Consider the following 22,311-nt stretch of genomic DNA (forward strand, 5'->3'; position numbering starts at 1 on the left):
TTTTTTTTTTGGCTGGAGCCCGCTCCCGAAATGTTCTCCGACAGGGAGTGAATTTCGGGAGTGCACTTTGGGAGTGGATCCGAGGAAGGGGGGCGGGGGTGCTCCTCTGCAGCCTTGCTTCTACCTAACAGGCAGTGGTGAAGCTCTGACCAACTCAAGTCACCATTTATTTGAGCAGAAATAGAAGCAACAAGACATGGAAAGGCCAAGGGAAGAAAAAGATTACTATAGAATTATCGTTTCACTTCTATTTTCTTGATTTCTTTTACTGAAATGAAATGAAATGAAATTGTATATTAATGTCCACAAAAGACCAAAATAATTGAAATGGACTAGAGAGTACAGTGAGCATTTATAGCTAGAAATGAGGGTGCATGAAGCACTCCCTAAAATGAAACAAAAATGAGTACAATATAGAGGCGTGAAAAAGCATACATATCAGTGGGTTAAACCAAGAAGTTGAACCATAGGAGGTGAATAATATTGAGCAAAAAGACAGTCCAGAGAGTAAGCTGCATCTGGGTAAAGGGACGGAAACCTGTCCGAGTCTGTAGTGCAGATTTATAAATCGATGAATGAAACATCTGTCTGAAATGAATATTGAAAATATCAATGCATATCTAGATTATTTTTCAACGACTTTAGGTGACACACTGTTTGGAATTTTTAATTTTATTTTATTGGTCTGATGTAAACAAATACACACCCATCTCTCCAACAATGTTCCAAAATACGCTTCTCTCTGTCTCTATCATATTATCTCTTTTGAAGAAAGACCTACCCTATTTCTTTCTTTTAGGTTCACAAGAATCTTTACGTGTGGAGCTGAAAAATAGACAGCGGATGGGTTTTTTAAAGGGAAAGTTGAAAGAAGTATTATGATTTTGATAAATACTTGTGGCATTCTTGAAGTCTTTGCAAAGTTTCAGATTCATTATGCTAAAACATATCTTTTTCCTAATACATAAATTCCTTGTGATGTGTTTCCCTGGATTTTCTCTATTATTTTTCTGTACTTGGCATTTTTTTGATGTTTCAAAAGTTCATTCCGGTTTTCAACTAGAATTGAGACTTATTTCTCTTGGCCTGCATGCATGGTACTATGGTGTCCTACCCTGTTCTCATTTTCTTGCATATCTACTCATCGAGTCTAGTTTTTCTGCCTCAAGTGAAGGAGTTGATAAATTTACACTCGCTAAATTTGAGAGGATGTTGAGGCTTGTTTTTTGTTTTTCATGTGATCAACTCTGCTGTTAGTTATTTTAGGCTTGATGTTTTAGAACTTATTCTTCAGCTCAGCTTTCAACTTATGTCTTTCATGATGAGATAAATAATCAAGAAAGTGATGATGCCTAACGAAAAATTCAAATCCTAATGTTATCTCTTGGTACATATCCTTGATACACTGATGCTATTTTTTATTATGTAGAATGGAAAATTTGATATGGTAAATAGTTATTTTATCTTGTTTGGTTTGGATATTTATTACCAAGGGAGTATCAATCCAAATAGAAGATGACAGAAGCAGAAAATGTGTCTTTCATCTCTGTAAAAGCACAATATATTTTCAACTTTCAAGTGCATACTTACTGAAATGCGGTCTTCGGAACACACTACATTTAACATTTCATTTTGCACTGTTAATTTGTATAAGTAAAATAAAGTAAAACTCCATGGTAAAGTGCCAAAGTGCTGCTCAATTGGTTGAATTATCTGCCCAAGTTGTGCTGCTGATCGGGAGGTCAGTGGTCAGTTGTCCAAATCCAATCAAGTCACTTCAGGTTACAAGCCATCATTGTGGCTGGCAGTTGAGTCACCTTCCATCCAAATACAGGGAAGAGGATGGGGGGATCCCATCAGGCTTTTCTTGGAAAAGATGTGCAAACATTTTTTTTTTTTAATTACAAATTTGTCCATGAATTCTTATTTTGTTTTGTCATTATGGCTATAGGTCATATGTAAATTGAAAAATAAGCCTACTTTTGTTTTGAATGACAGGTGCGGTACAAAGAAAATCTTCCAAAGGTTCTCCATGGAATAACATGCACCTTTCCTGGAGGGAAGAAAATTGGGATAGTGGGTCGGACAGGCAGTGGGAAATCAACTTTAATTCAAGCACTGTTCCGAATGGTGGAGCCCATTGATGGAAAAATTATAATTGACGGCATAGATATATCAACCATAGGCCTGTATGATCTGCGCTCACGTCTGGGTATTATTCCACAGGATCCAACTTTGTTCGAGGGGACAATCCGTGTGAATCTAGATCCTCTTGAAGAACATTCGGACTCTGAAATCTGGGAGGTATGTTTTTTAATGGCACTGGCAAGATATAATGGGTATCATAACATTTATTTCATTCTATTGCCTATGCCTATGTTGGCATGTAATGAATTCTGTAAATCGTTTTTGCAGGCACTTGACAAGTGTCAGCTAGGAGATATTGTCAGGGAGAAAGATCAAAAGCTTGATAGTGCGGGTTTGTTTATTATCTTAACAACTATCCTTAATGTTGTTATATTGTTTTTTTCTCATTCATGTAGATCTGCAGTTTAATGGTTCTGGAAGTATTTTCAGTTGATTATTATCTTAATGTTGCCTAGTTGATGAAAAGTAATCATGACCATGCAATGACAGTGACTGAGAATGGAGAAAATTGGAGTGTGGGGCAGAGGCAACTTGTGTCATTGGGTAGGGCATTGTTGAAACAAGCACGTATATTGGTGCTTGATGAAGCAACAGCATCAGTAGATACAGCAACTGATGGTGTCATTCAGCGAACAATCCGTGCTGAGTTCGGTGATTGCACTGTCATCTCTATTGCGCATCGTATTCCGACTGTGATTGATAGTGATCTAGTTCTGGTTCTTAGTGATGGTAAATATCACTCTGCTCTTCCAGCATGTATTTTTTCTATGCTGCAGAATTCTTAGGAACCATGAAATTATTTCATTGTCTGAGGCCTAAAGTGAGGACTACATATCTGAGAAATATCTCCATCTTAACCGGATCTGGTGTGGGCTTATTCTTTGTTGCAGGAAAAGTAGCAGAATTTGATACCCCAGTAAGTCTTCTAGAGGATAAGTCATCCTTATTTTTGAAGCTTGTGTCAGAGTACTCGCTGAGGTCAACTAGTGTTCCTGAGATGGTAACCTGAACTAGGCATGGAAGTGTGAATAACAAGGTCGGCTGAAGGAACACCTAAAAAGCTTGGCTTTTATGGTTCAATTACCAAAAAGGTGTACCGGGAGGGCCTTCTTGTTCACGGAGGTCGGTGATTCCATTTGGCTCTTGAAGTATTAATCATACATGTCTGCAATTCTTTATGGTGAACTGGGAATAAAAGCTCAAAATAAATCTCTTCCAGTTTCTAAAGGCGATTGCAAACTATTGCAAGGGAATCAAGTATGGGCTATCACTGACAAGCACTTGGTTGCAGGACATAATTCTATGTTCCGTTTCCAATGCTTTGATGGCATTTTGGCCTCTTATGTAACCCGAAAGTACGTGTTCATCATGAAGCACAGTTGTCTTGCTTGCATCAGTATTGTGGCAATGCTCTGTAGCTCTCCACATCTATGAAGAATATCTTTGAATACGAGCCAAAATTGCTAGATTGTTGTTGTAGAATTGAGGAACTGTAAAGGTAATTTTATTACTATGTGCGAAGTCAGGCCATTGTTCTCGGCTGAAATGTTGTGTTCTATGATGACATTGGATAATCTAAATTCTCATTTAATTCCTCAGAGGTTAGCAAGGGACTTGTCCTGTTTCTAGAATTTATTTTTCCTGGTTTATGTTTGCTGAAGATGGAGATTATTCAGACATGGGTGTTCTGAAAATTTGAAATTGTGAGTCAAAAATCACAAAGTCAAATGGAATTTTCTTGATTCAACAACCTCAGATATTCCATTTTTATATTGTAATGTTATTGGAAAAACAGGAAAGTATGAAACAGTTATCCAGGATGATTCCATTAATAATGAATTAAGAGATTTTGGTTCTCTCCTGAGGCCATCTTTCTGATTATGAGCCCGAATATTAGAATAATGTGAAAGTGTATTTTATATCTCAGAGCATGTTCAAATTTTGGGTAGTAAAATGTTTAACCAGTTTCTCTTGAAAGCGTCCTTTAATTAGAGTTGAAGAGATTTGCATAAGGTTCTGGATCCTTTCCACATCCATAGTAATCGGCGTTTTGTGTTGCCTGATATTTACTTTTAATTCTGGTGAGGAATCAAATGACTTAACATATATATATATATATATATATTATCATATATATATATTATTTCCTTATGATGTTAATAATCAAATGACTTAATATGAATATATATTATTTCCTTATGATGTTCATAATCAAATGACTTAATATGAATATATATTATTTCTTCTTAATATGAATATATATATTATTTCCTCACAAAATGATTTTGTGATCAGTTGACAGGCTTTATTACCAAAGTTGACCTTGATTTTCTGGCGGCGTGGTTCGTTTGTGTGGGTTGATTACTTACAGAGTTGACTAATGTTGACTAATGTTGTTTCTAGCACGTTCATAAAAAAGTTTTAACAATTGTTGTAGAAATTATGGCGTAGATTTGTAACTGCTTATGAAGTTTTAATCAAAATCACAAGACACAAACTTACTCTATTGCTCTGCGGAAGTTAATGTACAATTTAGAACAAAAATTTCAGATATGCAATAAAAAAATAACAAACATGCACACAATAATTTTTCTGGGGAAAACAATTTACTAAAAAATTGAATGTTTGCTTGTTTTAATCTGATGAATAGAGATGCATTACAATTGCTTTGCTCCATTGAGCACAACCTGCGAGTGAATAACCTATTTCTCTGTTCACTGAGAAGCTTTGACCCAAACTTAGTCAATTTATGCTTTTGCTTGAGCTTTTATTTCTTTCGCAATTTTTTCAGAAATTAGGTTCCTATTATTTAGGATTTTTTTCAAAATGGATTGTGCAAATCTCAAGGTTGATCATCAGACTACATGCAACACCAATGTTACACTACCTTGGAATCTCCACCACCGCTGGGGAACTCAAATTCTTTGCATGCACTAGTTATATTGGGCTGATTGATCAGTGAACTAGATGATCATTGAGTTTGATTGAAGTCCCACTGTACCACTGACTGTCTACTAGTTCCTCCAATAGTTGGAACTAGTTGAACTGAAAACAACTTGAGATGATTGATTTTGATTGCTAGAAATTAACAATCACACATGCTTAATTGAACTCTAACTCCAACTCAAACCATGTCACACAAGTTAACTGCATCCAAGTTGTCTGATGATTATTAACCACCCATACCCTGCACCTACTCTTACGGAGTAAATTGGGTGACACAAACCATGTCACACAAGTTAACTGAATCCAAGTTGTCTGATGATTATTAACCACCCATATCCTGCACCTATGGAATTCGAACTTCCCTCTTGACAAGGCCTTTGTCAAAATGTCAACATCTTGTTCCTCTATCGAAATGTGGTGTAACGACATTATCTGCCTTTGCACACAGTCCCGTAAATGGTTATACTAGATATCTATATACTTGGATCGACCGTGAAATACATGATTCTTAGAGAGCTTAATGTCCGTGAAATACATGATTCTTAGAGAGCTTAATGTAACTATGATTATTACAGTAGTCACAATTGGATCCATCCTCTGACCAAACAGTCCTACAAACATCTTTCTCATCCAGATTGCTTCAGATGTCGTTTGACTTGCAACCATGTATTCTGTTTTTTCTGTTTTGAGCGCCACAAATATTTGCTTTCTATTGTACCAGAGAACAACTGTGTACCCAACATTGAAAATTCCACTTGTACTCTTTCAGTGTAATGGAATATTCAACCAATCTGCTTCTGTGAAGCCACACAACTTCACTCCCTTTGTCCCTCTGTACAATAACCCAAACTAGGTAGTGTTTTTTGAGGTACCGTAGAACATGCTTAGCTGCCTTCCGTAACAATTTGGTTGGCCTAACCGTAGCTTGGCTCAACTGGTCCACTGCATAGCACATATCTGGTCGTGTTTTCACAAGATACATTAGTGAACCCACTAGTCGCAGATAAATGGTAGCATCCACTTCCTCGCCTGAAGTGAGATCTTCCTTTCTCTAGTTGATTGCTAGAGGTGTCTCCACGGCTTTACAACTTTTCATACATAATCTTTTTAGTATCTCATCTGCATAGTTGCCTTGAGACGCAAACAATTCCCCATCGTCTTGCCCTACTTCAACCCTGCGGAAGTAGTGCATGAGACCTATGTCCTTCATTTCAAATTCCTTTGCAAGGTCTTCCTTGTAAGATTTGATCAGTTGCTCATCATTACTTAAAATCAGATCATCAACTAAGACAATAATAAGCAATTTACCTTCTACCAAGATATGATAGAGGTTTGCATCTGCTTCACTCTTGGTGAAACCCAAACCAGTGAGATAACTATCAATCCTAGTGTACCAAGTGCGAGGTGCTTGTTTTAAACTGTACAATGCTCATTTGAGTCTGCACACATGAGACTCTCGATCAAATGTGTTAAAACCTTCTGGTTGCTCGATGTACACGTCCTCCTCAATAACTCCATTGGGAAATGTTGTTTTTACATCCCTCCGGTGGATCTTCCACCTCATTTGCGCAGCTAGTGCAAGAATTGATCTAATGGATGAGTAGCTTTCTGCAAGAGTAAAGGTCTCGTCATAGTCAATTCCCTCAACTTGAGAGTACCCTTGGCCACAAATCTGGTATTGTACTTCTCTATGATTCAGTCTGCTGCCTGCTTCACCTTGAAGATCCATCTCGAACCCACTAATGATTTATCTACTGGTCTTGGGACCACTTCCCAACCACTGTTATTTACAATGGATTCACATTCATCCACCATTGCATCAATCCATACAGGTTGCTCAACTGCTTTCTCAAAAGAGGATGGCTCAGTGTCTACAAGCTCAGTGATTAGAGCCATGTTAGCCAATGTATTGTTTAGGTGACCTTCTCTGTCTGCACAAATTTGAAGTAGCACCCACATTCTCCCCCGCATCCTGCACAAGTCTATCAACTTCCGTGGTTCTTTTCCTGCCTTCCGAATCTCTGTTCCTCAATTTGTGGCTACTCTGCAATTTTCCGAGACTTCTCTTTTGGAGCTAAAAACTCATCTTCTGGTGGGATTTGAAGCTCCCTCTCAAGGGAGCATTGCATGGTTTTCACCTCGTCAAATTTTACATCCCTTCGCACCACTGTCATTTTGAGGGATGGAAACTACACACGGTAGTTGTGCGGAGTTTTTGTGTAACCCACAAATATCGCCAACTCTGTTTTTGTCTCAAGTTTCTTCCTTGATTCTTTGGAGACATGACAATAAAAGAGACTCCAAAAATCTTGAAGTGCGACACATTTGGTTCGCCCCAAGAAAGCCTTCTCCAGTGTAATCATACCAAGAATCTGATGAGTGTTGATTTCTGGTAGCATCAGATGTGCTCTAAGTCTCAAATTTTGCAAAGAGGCTTAGGCACATGTATTCCAAAGAACCTAGAAAGCGTTTTGAGAAATTTCACCTGGAGACAATTTTATTAAAATAAATAATTATTTTTAATGGGTTCCTTTGTCTAAACTTAGGAAATTAAAATAATTAATGGGTATTAATCTAACTGTGGTTGTAACTTCTAGAAGAAGATGAAGATCAAGCAAAAATGATCCTAGCTATTGATTAGCTTAAGGGTCATTTGGAAAACACACCGAGAGTTGATCAACCAGATCGAATCGCCGAGCCAGAGAGCAGCGCAGTGATTTCGTGGTGATCACGCAGAGAAGGGCAGAGATAGTTTTGGTTAGAGAATATTCTCTAGAGCCAAGAATACACAATAGAGAAGTAGAGAAAGATGCAGAGGAGGCAACACAGAGGTAGCCAAGGACTCGTTGGTTCAACGGTGGGATCAGCGGGGTCTTGCAGTGTAGAGTGAGGTAATTTCACTAATTTCTTCTGCCGAGTGATATTCTCAGTACTGGATTGCCATAAAGGCATCCAAAGTTTGTATTCAGAAATAACTTCTGCATAATAATAAAAACCTTTAGATTTATTGCATCGGTTTTCCCACATTTGGTTTTTTCCGGGGACATTTATCCAAAAATAACGGTATCATTGTGTTTTTCTTGCTCAGTTTCTTGTTTCCGTATTATATTAAATTAAGTGAAGGTTGCAGTGTATGTATTTCGATATTTGCCGTGGAAAACTGCAATTAATTGGTTTAAAGGAATCTAACAAATAGGAGAAATATCATCAGTTGCTACAGTAGGGATTCCGGTTTAAGGAATTTTCACATGGTATTGGAGAAGTGCAGGTGAGACAAGAAGAGTAGTGCTAGATAACCCAGTGCTGAGCAAAGAAGAAGGTCGAATAGTTGCAGGAAGTGTTAGGATTCCAAGAAAATCTCATAGGTTGTAGCTCGGAGATGCCTGGTAACATATAAATTCAACTATTGTTGCAGGTTTAGTGGAAGGAATGATGGTTTGGTTCAAGCTAGATAACCCCTTCTACTTTGTTTCACTCTAGACATGCATGAACACTCTCAGACTACAAGGCTTTAGGCCACCAATGCTCATAGTTTTAGATATTAGGTGAATATGGAGAACACTAACCACACTAGTAGATACACAAGACCATGTGATGACCGACTGCAACTAGTAAAGAAACCGACAAATCTAATCTATTAATGCAAAGCTGGATGACAACGTTCTTGCATTAGATAGAAAGAAACCTAGGCAACCTATTCAGTGATACATTCAACATTCAAACACAAAGATGAGATGACAGTTATCTAGTGCTAGACATCAAAAGATCAAGAACACAACATATCAGGCACAGGCTTAGAACAGAGGAAGATGGACAGTGATCAGTTAACAACAAAAGTAGCTTGTATTAGCTAAAAATGAAGATGAGACACTGCAAGTGACAAAATGTTTACAGTCTCCAGAAGTTGAACCTTACATCAAATTCCAACCTTGATTACGTCTTGCTTCTGGATATTTATAAGTTTACAATACTAGGGCACTTGGCTGTTCAGGTATGGAGAGGTCATAATTGACCACCCACTGCATTTAACCGCCTGATGGAGTCTTTGAACATGGTTGCTTGATTCAGTGGGTGAATCTGATCTGTTCAGGTGCTGCGCTGTCCTTTAGGCGGTTGGAGTGCTCGTATCGGCGGAGTCCATCACTGATAAATTCAGTTACAGAGTCGTGCTATGTCTATTTTCTCCTTTGGCCATGCTTTCTGTTAAATATGGTCGTTGAGAGTCTGACTGTGACTTATGCTGGCAAAGCTAGTCATCTCCTTCTTTGGGCAACCGAATGGTCGTAGGACGTGGAATGCATGGGTAGGTGAACGATTTGGGTGAGCGAGAAGAATGACTGTCGGATCAGGGAAATGAATGGCGGAGATGGCTCGATGGAGGCTATCGGTCGAGGTGGGAACAAGGCGTGTTAGGGCCGTTGGATCTTCGGCGGACAGATCGGACGGTCATCAGGCTATGGAGTTGCACGACATTTAACGGGCGGGGGCGGTTTGGTTGGGCGGTGATGGTTTTCATCGCACCGCTTTCGAGCGTTAAGTGGTAAGAGCCCGGGGCCAAGCTATTCCACTCAATGATCGACACGTAGCAGCGTATGAGAGAGAAAAACCGCTCTCATCGCACGCTATCGCTCGATCAAGTTGCCGGCGTGATGAAAGCGAAGACCGTCAGATCTTGGCGGAGATGATCTGACGGTGGGGAGTGGTAGAGCGGGTCACCTTTATCGGATGTGATGGGAGCCGTTGGATCGGCGGGGGTGATCAATGATGGGGAAGCGATGAGGGGTTTATGAGCGCGTGAGGGCGTATGGGTAAGGTTTTATGGTAGGTTTGGGGTTTGGCGCTAAGTTCAAAGGGGGTTACTTTGTCAAGTTTAGGAGGCAAATAGAGAAACATAGATGGATGAGAGTAAGCGGGGTAGAAGGGAAAGGGAAAATGACCCATGAGGGGCCCCTTTGAAGACACCACCAAACAAACCAAGCTTTTATTTGACATGTAGAAAGTCAGCGCTGCATAGCAGGGCTAACACTGGCTCCTTCTGGGGATGAAATCCTCCATGTGAGGTTTCAAGAACCATAGACCACTGCCTTTCATACAAAAACAAGATCAGCGATGTTTCCTAGTGTTCCATTGGGCATGGAGTCTAATTAAGCCTCGCCTAAAATTTTGTAAAAGAACCTATTTACAATGCTGAGGCCTAAAAGGCCTTAATTAACATAAACTTTCAAAAAACGCCCATTAACTGGGCCATCAAAAACTGCTTCTCCTTCCATACTTTGCAACATGAAAGTGTTTTTCCCCTGGACCTGAGCAATGACAAAAGGTCCAGTCCATAGAGCATCGAACTTCCCAAATTGCCTTTCTTTTCCTTCAGTGCATCCCATTTAAGCACTAAGTCTCCAATTTGAAAATTGTCCATCTTTGCCTTTCTGTCAAAGGCTTTCTTGATCCTCTTTTGATGTGCTGTAGCTTTCTCAATCAATTGATCTCTGATTTGATGCACTTCCGCCAAGTCACTAATCCTCTTTGCCATGTCATTTTCCTCATTCTGCTCTTCCTGCAAGAACTTGGCCACAAGGAGGGTCAATTGGATTGGAAATACAGCCTCAGTGCCATATACTAGTTTGAACGGGGAATTCCCTGTGGATTTATTGGTGGTTACCGTGTCAGCCCACAATGCAAACTTCAGTGTGGAATCCCAGTTCCTTTTGTTGTCTTCCAACGACTTTTTGATTATCCTTATGAGGTTCTTGTTGGATGATTCTGCCAGACCATTACCTTGAGGGTAATATGAGGTGGAATGCACTAACTTAATGCCCATTGAGTCACACATGTCCACTAACTCTTTTGCCCTGAAAGCTGCTGCATTGTCTGTAACTAATTTGTGCGGACAACCAAACCTGGTGAAAATGTTTTCTGTCAAAAACTTCGTGACAACATGGTGATCAACGTTCCTAGTATGGATGGCTTCAATCCATTTAGTGAAGTAGTTAGTGGCTACTAGGATCCATCTGTGCTGGCCACTAGAATGTGGATTAATTTCTCCTATGAAATCCAAGTCCCACTGTTGGAAGGGCCACTGGCATGTATTGACTTCAAGGGTAAGGACTTCAACTGCTGTTTTCCTTCAAACCTCTGGCATTTGTCACAGGGTCTTACAAATGAAAAGACATCAGCAAAAAATGGGCCAATAATACCCCTCTGAAGATCTTGTGGGCTGTGGTTTTCCAATAGTGATGTCCTCCACATATGCTGGAATGAAACTGATGCATGACCTCCACAGATTGTTCTTTTTCCAGGCATCTTAAAATGATTCTAGATGGATCTTTCCAATAGAGCAAGTTTTCATGAATACAGAACTTGGCTGCCCTGAGCTTAATAGTCCTGGCTTGGCTTGAACTTAGGCCTGGAGGAACTTCTAGATTCAACAAAAATTGAGCTATTGTAGAATACTATTCACAAGAAGTTAGATTTTCAGCCAACAACTGGTCATGTCTAACTGTTGCTTCTTATGTCTGTCCATCATCTGAATTTGTAACCACGCAATTTATGTCAAGCATTTTATAATTTTCTTCAGCCATTAGCTGAGCAAGGCCCTAGCCCTTGACAAGCTTGGTGGGCTTCAATTCTATGTTGAATTCAATGAGCTTTGCAATCCATTTGGCCCTTCTTCCATTAACATCTGGCTGCGTTAGGACATCTTTTACTGAAACAGAGGGCACATATGCAATTACCTTGGAGCGCAGAATATAGATTCGAAAAGCTTTTAAAGATTTGACAAGAGCATAACCCTGTTTTTCGATGATATCATACCTTAGTTCAACATCCCTTAAAGTTTTGCTGAAAAATTCCACTAGATGCTGGTGGGATCCAGTATTGTAGCAATAATGCTACAACTCCTGGGGCTTCCTATCTCTAATTTTATCAACCCGGTAGTTCGTACAAACTTGGAAGCGACGGTGCTGTATGCATAAGTATTAGCTCTTGTCGCAGCTGTCACTTGGTCAGCTGGCACAAGTCCACTAGGGCTCAAGCCAACTTCTATATGCTCTCAGAAGAAGCTTTCTAAATGATGGACGAAGGCTATCTCAAGGGAAATTGATCTACTTTGCAAAAATGAACTGAAAGCCAACCAAAGCATGGAAACCCTAGTAAACCCTAATCTGACTAGTTTAACCTCTATGATGCAATAGTGAGAGTGCAAATGTCTAAAAATGATGCCATTACTTCTAGTGATGTGAAATGCATGAACTCAAACTACTTTCGTTGAAAAGAACATTGTTTTTGTATTTTTGCTTAAGTGGTTGGAGTGATTATGGTTTTGTTTCTTATTAGGGTTTGGCTGTGCAGAGGTGGTGCGAAGGGAGAGAAAGCTTGGGAAGGGTCAGGAGGGCTAGGAGAGGTCCCAGAGGGTCCCTAGCATCAGTCCACAGAAGTCTACAACGTTCAGATGCTCGACAACCAAGTTTGCAGGCTTCTACAGGATGTCTGCAGGGGATCCTACAGGAAACTAAGGAATTCTACAGGAAGTCTGCTACCTTCTACAGGATGTGCTGTAAGTGGAAGTTTTGGGTGATGGTGAAGTGATGGAGCGGTATGGGTGGATAGGTAAGGTGGAGATGGAGCTTGTGATGGCTCAGGGACAGTGGAATAAGATGGAGAGAGAGTGCACGGAGTTGGTTGGTGAATAGAAGGATGGAAACAACGAAAGGTCAAAAAAATGAAGCCACGTGGCAATGGAAGAGTTGGAAGGTGAACGAGCTGAAAAGAGGTCGAGTAGGTGGCTTTAGGCGTGGTTAAGAAGAAGAAGAAGGAAGTGGAATGATATTGAGCAGTGTAAATAAAACAAATTGCTTATGTCTTGCACCAAAAACGAGAATCCATTAACCTGTGCTGTTAAACCTATGAACAGCAATGTCAATCATGAAGAAAAGTCGTGCATGGAATTGTAATGAAGAAGTATGGCTCAAGAGCAAAATGCATGGAAGGATCCACGATTAAAACGACTGTGTTGCAGCTTGCATAAAAGTGGAAAAAGACTGCGTTTTTTTGGTGGTTGGTATAGACTGCACCCCAATCCCTAAACAGAGATGGCAGTGAAGGCACTAACAACCTTTTCTTGGAGCTCCAGTGAATTACAAACCTCCTATTCTGATCTAAGCAACTGAAAGTGATTTAACCATAAGCTAATCCTACTCAATCTTATTAAAGAAATCAAATCAGCAGACTGTGTTCTTGAAATGCATATCAAAACAAGGAAACAAAGTGCTGGAAAGAACGGCAAATAACACTACAAGAAGAGGAGATCTATTGCTCTCAGGTTGGGCCCTAACCTGAGAGCTATAGCTCCCTTAAAAGCTCAGAATTAGATCCAAATCTGCTTGCCTTTATTCATAATCAAAAGTCTAATGTCATGCCAAAACTGGCTTACAAAAACAAACACCGAGCTGTGCTCAGAAATCACAATATCAGTCCAAAAGTTCAAAAAGCTCATAACAAAGGCTACGACCTTCGTATTTATACACAATGAAGATCAAGCTGGCTTCCTCCATTCGTGGAGCTTGGCTGTCCAACTGAAAGTCAAACTGCTGTAAGACTGCTGATCCTGTAGAACGTGTTGGCTGCCTCTAAGCTCGGTGGGGAGAGCTGTTGGAGCTCGGAGTTAAGGTGAAAATCACGAGGAAGGTCACCAAGACTGTGGACAACCTCCCTATGAACCCGCAATGTCACCTTTGTTGTCTTCTTGTCTCCTTTTGCGTGGTCTTTTGCTCTCTTTAATGCCAAAAACCTGAAATCATCATGTATTAGCCACATAGATATAATGCATGCCCTTCTTCCTACAAATAACACGAATATACTAAGAAATGAATGCATAAGTGATAAAAGATGAATGGTTGAGCAAGGTAAGTAGGCCAATATGAGCCCAAATTTTACCAAAAATTGGGGCTCATCATCACCCCCAGCTAAAATATTTGCTCATCCTTGAGCAACTTAATCCAAATCTTCATCCTTCATTGCTTTTACTGCTTCCCTTACATCCCAAGGCTCTGTGGTAGTGTCTTCCTTGCTGATATGAAACCCTGCTTTTCTGTTCAACTCTTCCCATTGTTCACTGTCATCCTCCTCTGTATTGCCTTCAGTCAACCCTAGCAGTAATGGTGGGCTGAGTTTAAGGCCAATCCAGCTGGCCTGGAGGCTTTGCATGGATTTCTTGTAAAGGTCTACCCTTGCCAAAGCTTCCCTCATCCGAATTGGGGTATGGTACTCTCGGATTTTCAAACTGTGTGCCAAGGTATTCCATCTGCGTGTACATGCTTGGGCAACACTTTCTCCTAACAATCTTTCCATGTCTTCAAAGTGAGCTATAGCTTGGGCCTGTTGGTCCATAAATCTCAAGGAAGTTGTGGGATCAGTAGACAACTGTTGGTGTGCTGAGATGAGTGTAACCGGATCCTCTGGTTCTGTTCGAATGAACAATGGCTCGCTCAATTCTCGGTTCATGACCGATTTTGCTTCAGCTGCTCTTTGATCCTCATGGTTCAACCATGAAGCGAACGCCATCAATTTCATATCACCCAAGGCAATATTGGGATCCCAGGAGACTTCATTAGGCAAAGCCAAATTGTGGAGGTAGAACTCTGCTAATTTGGCTTTGTCTTCTGACGAACTAGTACTGCACAATTCAGAAAATTGTTGTGGGTTTTGGATCTGAGAAATACCTCTTTGTGCCAAGGTATTTATTTGGAACTGCAACCATTGATCTTTTAAGTACAATCCATAGGATTTTGCAGGTTGTCTGCACTGTATTGCCTCCATGGCCCAGCTGGCCATGCAGGCCAATTGTGCTTCCTTTTGCTGCAGCTGTTCTTTTAGGGCTTGCACTTCAATTTGTGCCTGCCGTTCTGCTTCCTGTAGAAGTGTCATTGGCTCTTCAAGACCGGTGGTCAGCTCCTTTTTGTCTTGTTGTTCTTCTGTGGTGTCTTTGGAGGATGTACCTGCCCCTGCCCTTAGTTCCTGTAGCTGCAATCTCAGCTTCTGATTTTCTTCCTGTAGAAGCACACGTTGGCAATTAGCCACATGTTTAGCCATGGTGAATTCACTCCTGACCTCCTTGAGTTGCTCTTGTAAAGGGCCTATGTCCGCCACACCCTTTGACTTGGCGATCTGCATCCATGTGTGGGAACGGACTCTTTCTTCCTCTAATGCAAAAAATAGGGGTACAGTAAATTTCTGCGGTATGATTTTGCCCGCCTCTAAAAAGGTGTAGTATGAACTCAGACTAGGCTGAGGGCTGGGCTCTGGTATATGTACTTCTTCTGCCTCTTTAGGTGTCTCTACCTCACCCTCCCTTGGTGGTGATGAGGGTCCTTCCCTCTTCTCCGTTTCCTGTAGCCGGGCCAGAGTGTCTTGTAGAACATTTTCAGCTTCCTGTAGCCGAGTTTTTTCAGTCAACAGGTCTAACCTTTCTTGCCATGTATTTTTCTTTGGACTCCCCTTCTCGTAGGTGACGGTTATCCTTGAGGGGGACCTTTCCTTGGGAGAAGCAGGGGTATCTTCGATGACAATCGGGCTGCTGGACGGAGGCTGTGGCTTTCCCGTCTTTATCCTAACACTTCTTCGAGCTTTAAAGTATAGAGGGGTCTCCCTCTTCCTCTTTTTTTTTGGCTTAGGTGGCGTGCTGAGGCCAGCTAATACAGCTGCTGCCTCTCTTGCCAGAATGTCCACCTTCTTCTCCTTGGGTTTCACCTTTTCAGGGCTTCCTGTAGAAGCCATTGTTTTGGTAATTTTCGGGCTTCCTGTAGAAGACCCTTTTGCCAATTTCGGGCTTCCTGTAGAAGCCTGTTTCTGCTTTCCTGTAGACACGGGTGTCACCACCTTGGCTTGCTTTGCTGCATGGGTTTTTCTTTTTGGTTTGGTTGCAGGTGCTGATGAGGTACTTGGGCTGATGTGGACCACCTCAGCTTTGTCCGTTCTGCTCTTCAACCTCTTTTCTCTTGCTGACAAGATGGGTGTGTCACCTTTTTCTTTGTCATCCTTTTTCTCATGCTTCTTCTTTTGTTCTTTCTTCTGCACTGTGGTCGGGGTCTTCTGGCCTGTTTCTTTCTTTCCCTCGGCCACTGCTTCCTTTTCCTCACTGCTGGAGGAACCCGTTTCTTCAATCAACATCCTTATGTCTCCATCTCTTGTCAAATTCCTGAATGATTCCCATGAGAGGGGAACCTTATATGAATGAAGCGCATCCTCCACAAGAAGTTTGATCAACCCATGGTGGGCTACCTGATCTGGTATGCCTTCTTTTAACTTTGTGGCACACTCAATTAAGGACTGTAGCAGGAAATAAGGAATGCTCAGTTTCTGTTCTACAGGAAGATCAATCCGGTGCCTCAATTCAGTGAGCAACCGAAAGTGATATGCGTACACGATGCTAAAACGGCCTTCACAGGTTATATACTTCATGATTTGTAGGCTGACTTCATTCCATGGTGGTAGCAAGCTGGTTCTTCGCACCCCATTTTTGTCCTCCGAGAATTCCTCCTCAGGTGGAAAGAATTCTTTCTTGGCCTGCTGGCTCAACTTCCTTTCTTCCTTATCCCATGGCAAACCCATCGGAAGTTCAGTAATTCGACTGATATATTGCGGGGTGAGCTTGAGGCTTAGACCCCTGAAGTTCACTGTGGCCAGTGTCTTGGATTTCGGCTTCAGAGCCTGCAAAAATTCTTCTGCCACTTCATCATCGTAACCCTGCAATTTGTCACAAAAAAGATATCCATTGAACCCGTGTGAAGAGCTCCACCACTTCCTGGTTTTCCCTTAACTTGGTTGAATCAGTGGGTTCTCGTCTAATAAACCCACCCGGCATGATAAAACTGTTTCCTTGACCAGAGGTGGTGATTGTGGAAGAAATTTGGTTCACTGAGACAGAGCGTAGAATGTCATGCACATAATCCACAAAACTTATCCCTGAGGAACTTAACACAGTTTAATTACTCGACATCCTGTAGAATGACAGTATAGGCACAACAGACAACAATTTCACCATTTTTCTATGACCAGACTGTGGACGACACTTTTGCCACCTTTAATAACCAGTTGCATGAAGAGTTCAGGGTTACCTTTTTAATTGGCCACTTTTTTACGTGAGGCACCCGCTTTCCTGTAGAAACTGCGTTCCTGTAGGATGACAGCGTTCCTGTAGAATGACAGCGTTCCTGTAGAATGCAGCACGCGATTTTCGGGAAGGACTGCGGTCGGTCTGCGCCTTGGGTGTGCTTCACAATCGTTCTGATAGCCAAAGGCTCGGCGTATCGAACTGCAAAAAGATCAGGATAGCCGCTCGAGTTCAAAACGGTGGTTGATAAATGCATGAGTGCAATCTAGCCGATTAGATTTTGAATCGGCGGAATCCGTGGCGCGGGGGGTGAGCTGTCCCCGCCGGACCGTTGGGTGACGTCATTCCATCATTCAATTGCGCGTTCACTTGCTGCTGCATCAATTCCCGCAGATCTGCCGCCGCCTCTTCTGTTAAACTCGTTTTTTTCGACGGGATTGCTCTCACGTGCGTGCTGCTATTCTTTTTGTCATGGCCGCCACCCACACATCCACTAGACCATTAACTGGCCGACGTGGCCGGCTAAATGGCCATACGGCCGCTCAACCCATTCACCTTTACACTTAGCAATCAATCAAAGTAACATTCATGCAATCTGATGGAAGGAAGGGTCGAGACACTTACCTGCGTGGCTGCACACGATGTTTCGGTTCTTTGGACGCTGATGAGTCGATTTACCTGCTGCTGGCGAACTTACACAGGCCCGGAGGTCCATGTTCACGAGCTGCCGACGATGGATGGGATGCTTTAGTTGCATGCGCCCACGTTTCATTTCATATGGTCTGCGCTGTGAATGGTATCCACTCTAGCAGGCTTAACTGTTACAGGACTCCCGCGGGATGTCTTGGAACAGTTCTTCCTCCTTGGGTGCATGCTGCACGACGATGGATGGCCTCACGATCACACTCCTGGAGCTTCTGGATGACTGGGATGCACATGGTGTGAGATCTCTAGCGTTTTTTCCATTTACAATTTGCTTTTTCTCGAGACTCATCGATCTGCTTTGCTGGTGCAGGTAACTTTGTTGCATGTCGACAAGGATGGTGGAACAAGATAACAACAATGTGCAAGGGTGACAACAGTGGCTTGCATGCGTCCAAACCGATCCTTAGCCGTTAGATCTCCTCATGAAATGAATTCTGGCCCGTTCTGAGCTTCTACAGGAAGTTTCCTGTAGAAATACAGCGCTTCCTGTAGAAAGGTTGCGTTCCTGTAGAGAGTCTGCACCTTCCTGTAGAAAATCTGCATCTTCCTGTAGAAGACTCAAGCTGTAATAAAATTGCACATACCTTGGAGAAAATGAGTATTCTTGGAGGAGGTGCTGGTGAGGTGTCCTGACTGCATGATGAGGACCCTTGGCTTTGAGTTGAGAGGCTTCCTCTCCTCCATAGAACACCTGCATGCAATTTTACATAATGAATCTGCTGACCTTGTTTTTTCTTTTGTTTTTTTTTTCTTTTTTCTTCTTTCTCTTTTTTTTTGAAAGATAACAGGGGCACCTCATTGAGGTTTTCACCCTTGCCATCTGCTTTAAGCGCCTCAAAGAGGTTTTCACTCAAGGATCTTTTTCCAATCTCTTTTTTTTTTTTTGAAAGACAATAGGGGCGCCTCAATGAGGTTTTCACCCCTACCACCTGCCTTGGGCGCCTCAGAAAGGTTTTCACCCAAGGATCTTTATTATTATTATTATTTTTTTTTTAGATTCTTCAGGGTATGCCCAAAGCAGAGGCAGAACCCTTTTCTATGACCAACACTGCCTTCTCCATAGTTTTGATGAACTCTTGTCTTGAGGGAGGCTTCCTGTAGATCTTCAATCGATGCCCATTGACAAGCATGGGGATGGCTTCCTCATCAATGGTCCGAATAAGAACAGATCCATTGTCATGACATTTTTCCACTGAATATGGCCTTAGCCATCTGGTTCTCAGCTTTCCCTTGAAATCTTTGTATCTGGAGTCATACAACAAAGCCCAATCTCCCGGCTGAAATTGCTTGTCATGGAGATGTTGGTCATGCCACACCTTTCTCTGAAGTTGAACCACTTCTGAGTGAAGGAGGGCCTGCATTCGTTGCTCATCCAGTCCATTCAGCTGCAATAGCCTTTCTTGTTGTGCATGGCTGAGATCTAGGTCCAGCTGAGCTGCCATCCTCAAAGTGTTGTATTCAAACTCAATGGACAGCAAAGCTTTCTTCCCATAGACCAGCTCATAAGGTGTGAAGCCGGTGGTGGTCTTCCAAATGGTGTTGTAAGCCCATGTGGCTTCAACCAGGCGATCTGCCTAGTCCTTTCTGCTGCTGCTCACCACCTTAGTCAAGATCCCTTCTAATGCTCTATTGGTGACTTCCACCTGCCCATTTGCTTGAGGGTGATAGGGGGTGGAAGTCCTATGCTTGATCTTGTGATGAGCAAGTAGATCTTCAACCAGGTTGGAGGTGAACTGGCTCCGTTGATCGGTGACCAGCTCTCTTGGATAGCCAAACTTATAGAAGATGTTTTCTCTTAGGAACTCGGCCACCTTTTCTTCTGTTGCTGCTTTGATTGCTTTGGTCTCTGCCCACTTTGTCAGGTAGTCAGTGCACACAATGATGTAAGACCTTTGCCTCGAAGGAGGGTTGATTGGGCCCACAAAGTCCATACCCCACTTCTCAAATGGCTCAAGAGTCACCTGAGGTTGGAGAGGCATCTCATCCCTTTGGGTCGGTTTCCCCATTCTTTGGCATTGGTCACACTGGCTGACATATCTTCTGACATCTTGATGAAGTGTGGGCCAATAGTAGCCTGCCTGCAAGATCTTGAAGGCAGTTCTCTTTGCTGCAAAATGTCCTCCACAAGGCCCATCATGACAAGTGAGGAGGATATCAAAGACTTCCTCCTCCCTTACACAATGCCTTAAGATCTGATCGGGGCCAAGCTTGAACAGATTGCCCCCGATCCAAGTAAATGAGGCACTTTTTCTGATGATTCTGCTCTTCTCTCTTGAAGATAGGTGCGGAGGGAACTGTGCTGAAACAAGGTAGTTTGCTATATCAGCAAACCATGGAGAGAGTACTGAAATAGCAAACAGATGTTCATCGGGCATCTGGTCATCCACTGTTCCATCCTCATCTACAGACAAATCCAATCTAGATAAAAAGTCATAAACAACATTTTCTCTACCTGGTTTGTCAACAATGGTCAAATCAAACTGCTGCAATAAAAGTAACCATCTAATAATACGAGCATTCACATCTGGTTTATTCATTAAATATCTAATTGCAGCATGGTCTGTATGTACAAAGGTTTGATAGCCAGTAATATAATGTCGGAACTTGTTCAGTGCATGGACCACAGCTAAGAACTCTTTCTCGGTTACAGTGTAATTCAGCTCAGCTTTGGACAAGTTTTTGCTAACAAAGTAAATGGCATATGGAAGTTTTTGCTCAACTTGTCCTAAAGCTGCACCTATGGCTTTGTTCGAGGCATCAGTGTGGATATGGAAAGGTAGGGCCCAGTTTGGACCTCTCAGGATTGGGGCTGACACCAACTTGTCCTTCAATTCATTTAAAGCCCTCTGACAATCGTCAGTCCATTTAAACTCCACATCTTTTGCCAACAGGCCAAACAATGGCGAGGCTAGCTTGCTGAAGTCTTTAATGAATCTCCGGTAATATCCTGCTAATCCCAAGAAACTCCGAACATCCCTTACCTTTTGAGGAGGTGGAACCTTCTTGATGAGAGCAATTTTGTTAGGATCCACCTGTAACCCTTGGCAAGAAATGGTATGGCCTAGCACGGTCCCTTCAGTCATTAGGAATTCACATTTTTCAGGACTAAGGGACAAGTTCATCTCAATGCATTTGGTTAGGACTTTTCCCAGATTGGACAATGCTTCCTGGAAGTTGGCCCCATAAGGAATAAAGTCATCCATATAGATTTCCACTGCATCATGGACCAGCTCCGAGAAGATGCTCAAAACAGCTCTCTGGAAGGTAGCAGGAGCATTGCATAGCCCAAAGGGAAGGACTCGGTAGGCAAAGGTGCCCCAAGGACAAGTGAAGGTGGTATTATCTTGGTCTTCCGGGCTGATTTGGATTTGGTTGTACCCGCTAAACCCATCCAGGAAAGAGAAGAACTTCTTTTCTGCCAGTCCATCCAACACTTGATCTATGAAAGGTAGAGGGAAATGGTCTTTTTTGGTAGCTTTGTTCAGTTCTCGGTAGTCCACACAGATTCTCCATTTCCCATTTTTCTTGGGAACCAACACCAGAGGGGACACCCATTCACTATCTGAGATGGGGTAGATGAATCCGGCATCCAACAGTTTTTGCAATTCTTCCTTGACAATGTCCTTAAGAGCTGGATTCATTCTCCTATGGGGTTGCCTAACTGGCTTACAATCCTCTTTGATGTATATGTGATGGGTACAGACCGAAGGATGGACTCCTTTCATCTCCTTATAGCTCCAAGCAAAAGCATCTAGGTGACTGGCCAACAGGCTACACAGCTCCTTTTCCTGGGAAGGAGATAGGGAGGAGCTGATCTTTAACATTCTCTCGGGCTCGAACTCCACATTCTTGACTCTGGGAGTGACAGAGTTGGTTGTACAAAGATCCACTAAGGTGCTAGCTTGGGCATCCTCCACCAATTTCTCTAAGGATAGTGCACTGGAAGGTGGATTCTGGATCAGGGTCTCGATCAAGTCATCCTCGGTTGGGGGGTCTCTTCTAGTGGTATCTAAGGTGCACAGAGGTGCTGAGTACACCTCGTCTTCCTCTAACCAGAGTGGTAAGTCATGCTCTAAGGAGGGTTGGGCAGGAGGGTATAGGACTAGCTGTTTGGACATAGGACCATTTTTGATGGTCATATTTCCTGCACGGAAACTTATGTAAGCATCTGCAGTGGCTAACCAAGGCCTTCCCAAAATGAGAGGATATCCAGTAAGCTTTGCCTTGGGTTGCAGAACCAAGAAATCTGCAGGGTATTCCCAAGAGTCGATAGAGACCAAGACATCCTCCACAATCCCTTCGGGAGTCACAGTGGAGTGATCTGCTAATTGCAGTACTGTCGAGGTCTTCCTCAAGGAACCCTGAAGATTGAGTTTGAGCATGGTATCCCTGGTCATCACATTAAT

At 42.3% G+C, this 22,311-nt stretch overlaps 1 protein-coding gene across 1 annotated transcript in view; it reads left to right on the forward strand.

The window, feature by feature from the left end:
• The window catches only part of ABCC5 (multidrug resistance-associated protein 5), a 38,180-nt gene extending 34,654 nt beyond the window's left edge, over positions 1-3,526 (forward strand). The window contains exons 8-11 of the mRNA XM_089435812.1: positions 1,999-2,304; positions 2,416-2,479; positions 2,638-2,877; positions 3,039-3,526. Of these exons, the coding sequence (XP_089291938.1) occupies positions 1,999-2,304; positions 2,416-2,479; positions 2,638-2,877; positions 3,039-3,157 (729 nt within the window). The 3' untranslated portion in view covers positions 3,158-3,526. The remainder of the gene's footprint in view (positions 1-1,998; positions 2,305-2,415; positions 2,480-2,637; positions 2,878-3,038) is intronic.
• Positions 3,527-22,311: the final 18,785 nt, after the last annotated feature.

Source organism: Pinus tabuliformis, chromosome 5_2, assembly GCF_031772625.1.
Source record: "Pinus tabuliformis cultivar Carrire ecotype Pingquan chromosome 5_2, CPIR1, whole genome shotgun sequence".
NCBI lineage: Eukaryota > Viridiplantae > Streptophyta > Pinopsida > Pinales > Pinaceae > Pinus > Pinus tabuliformis.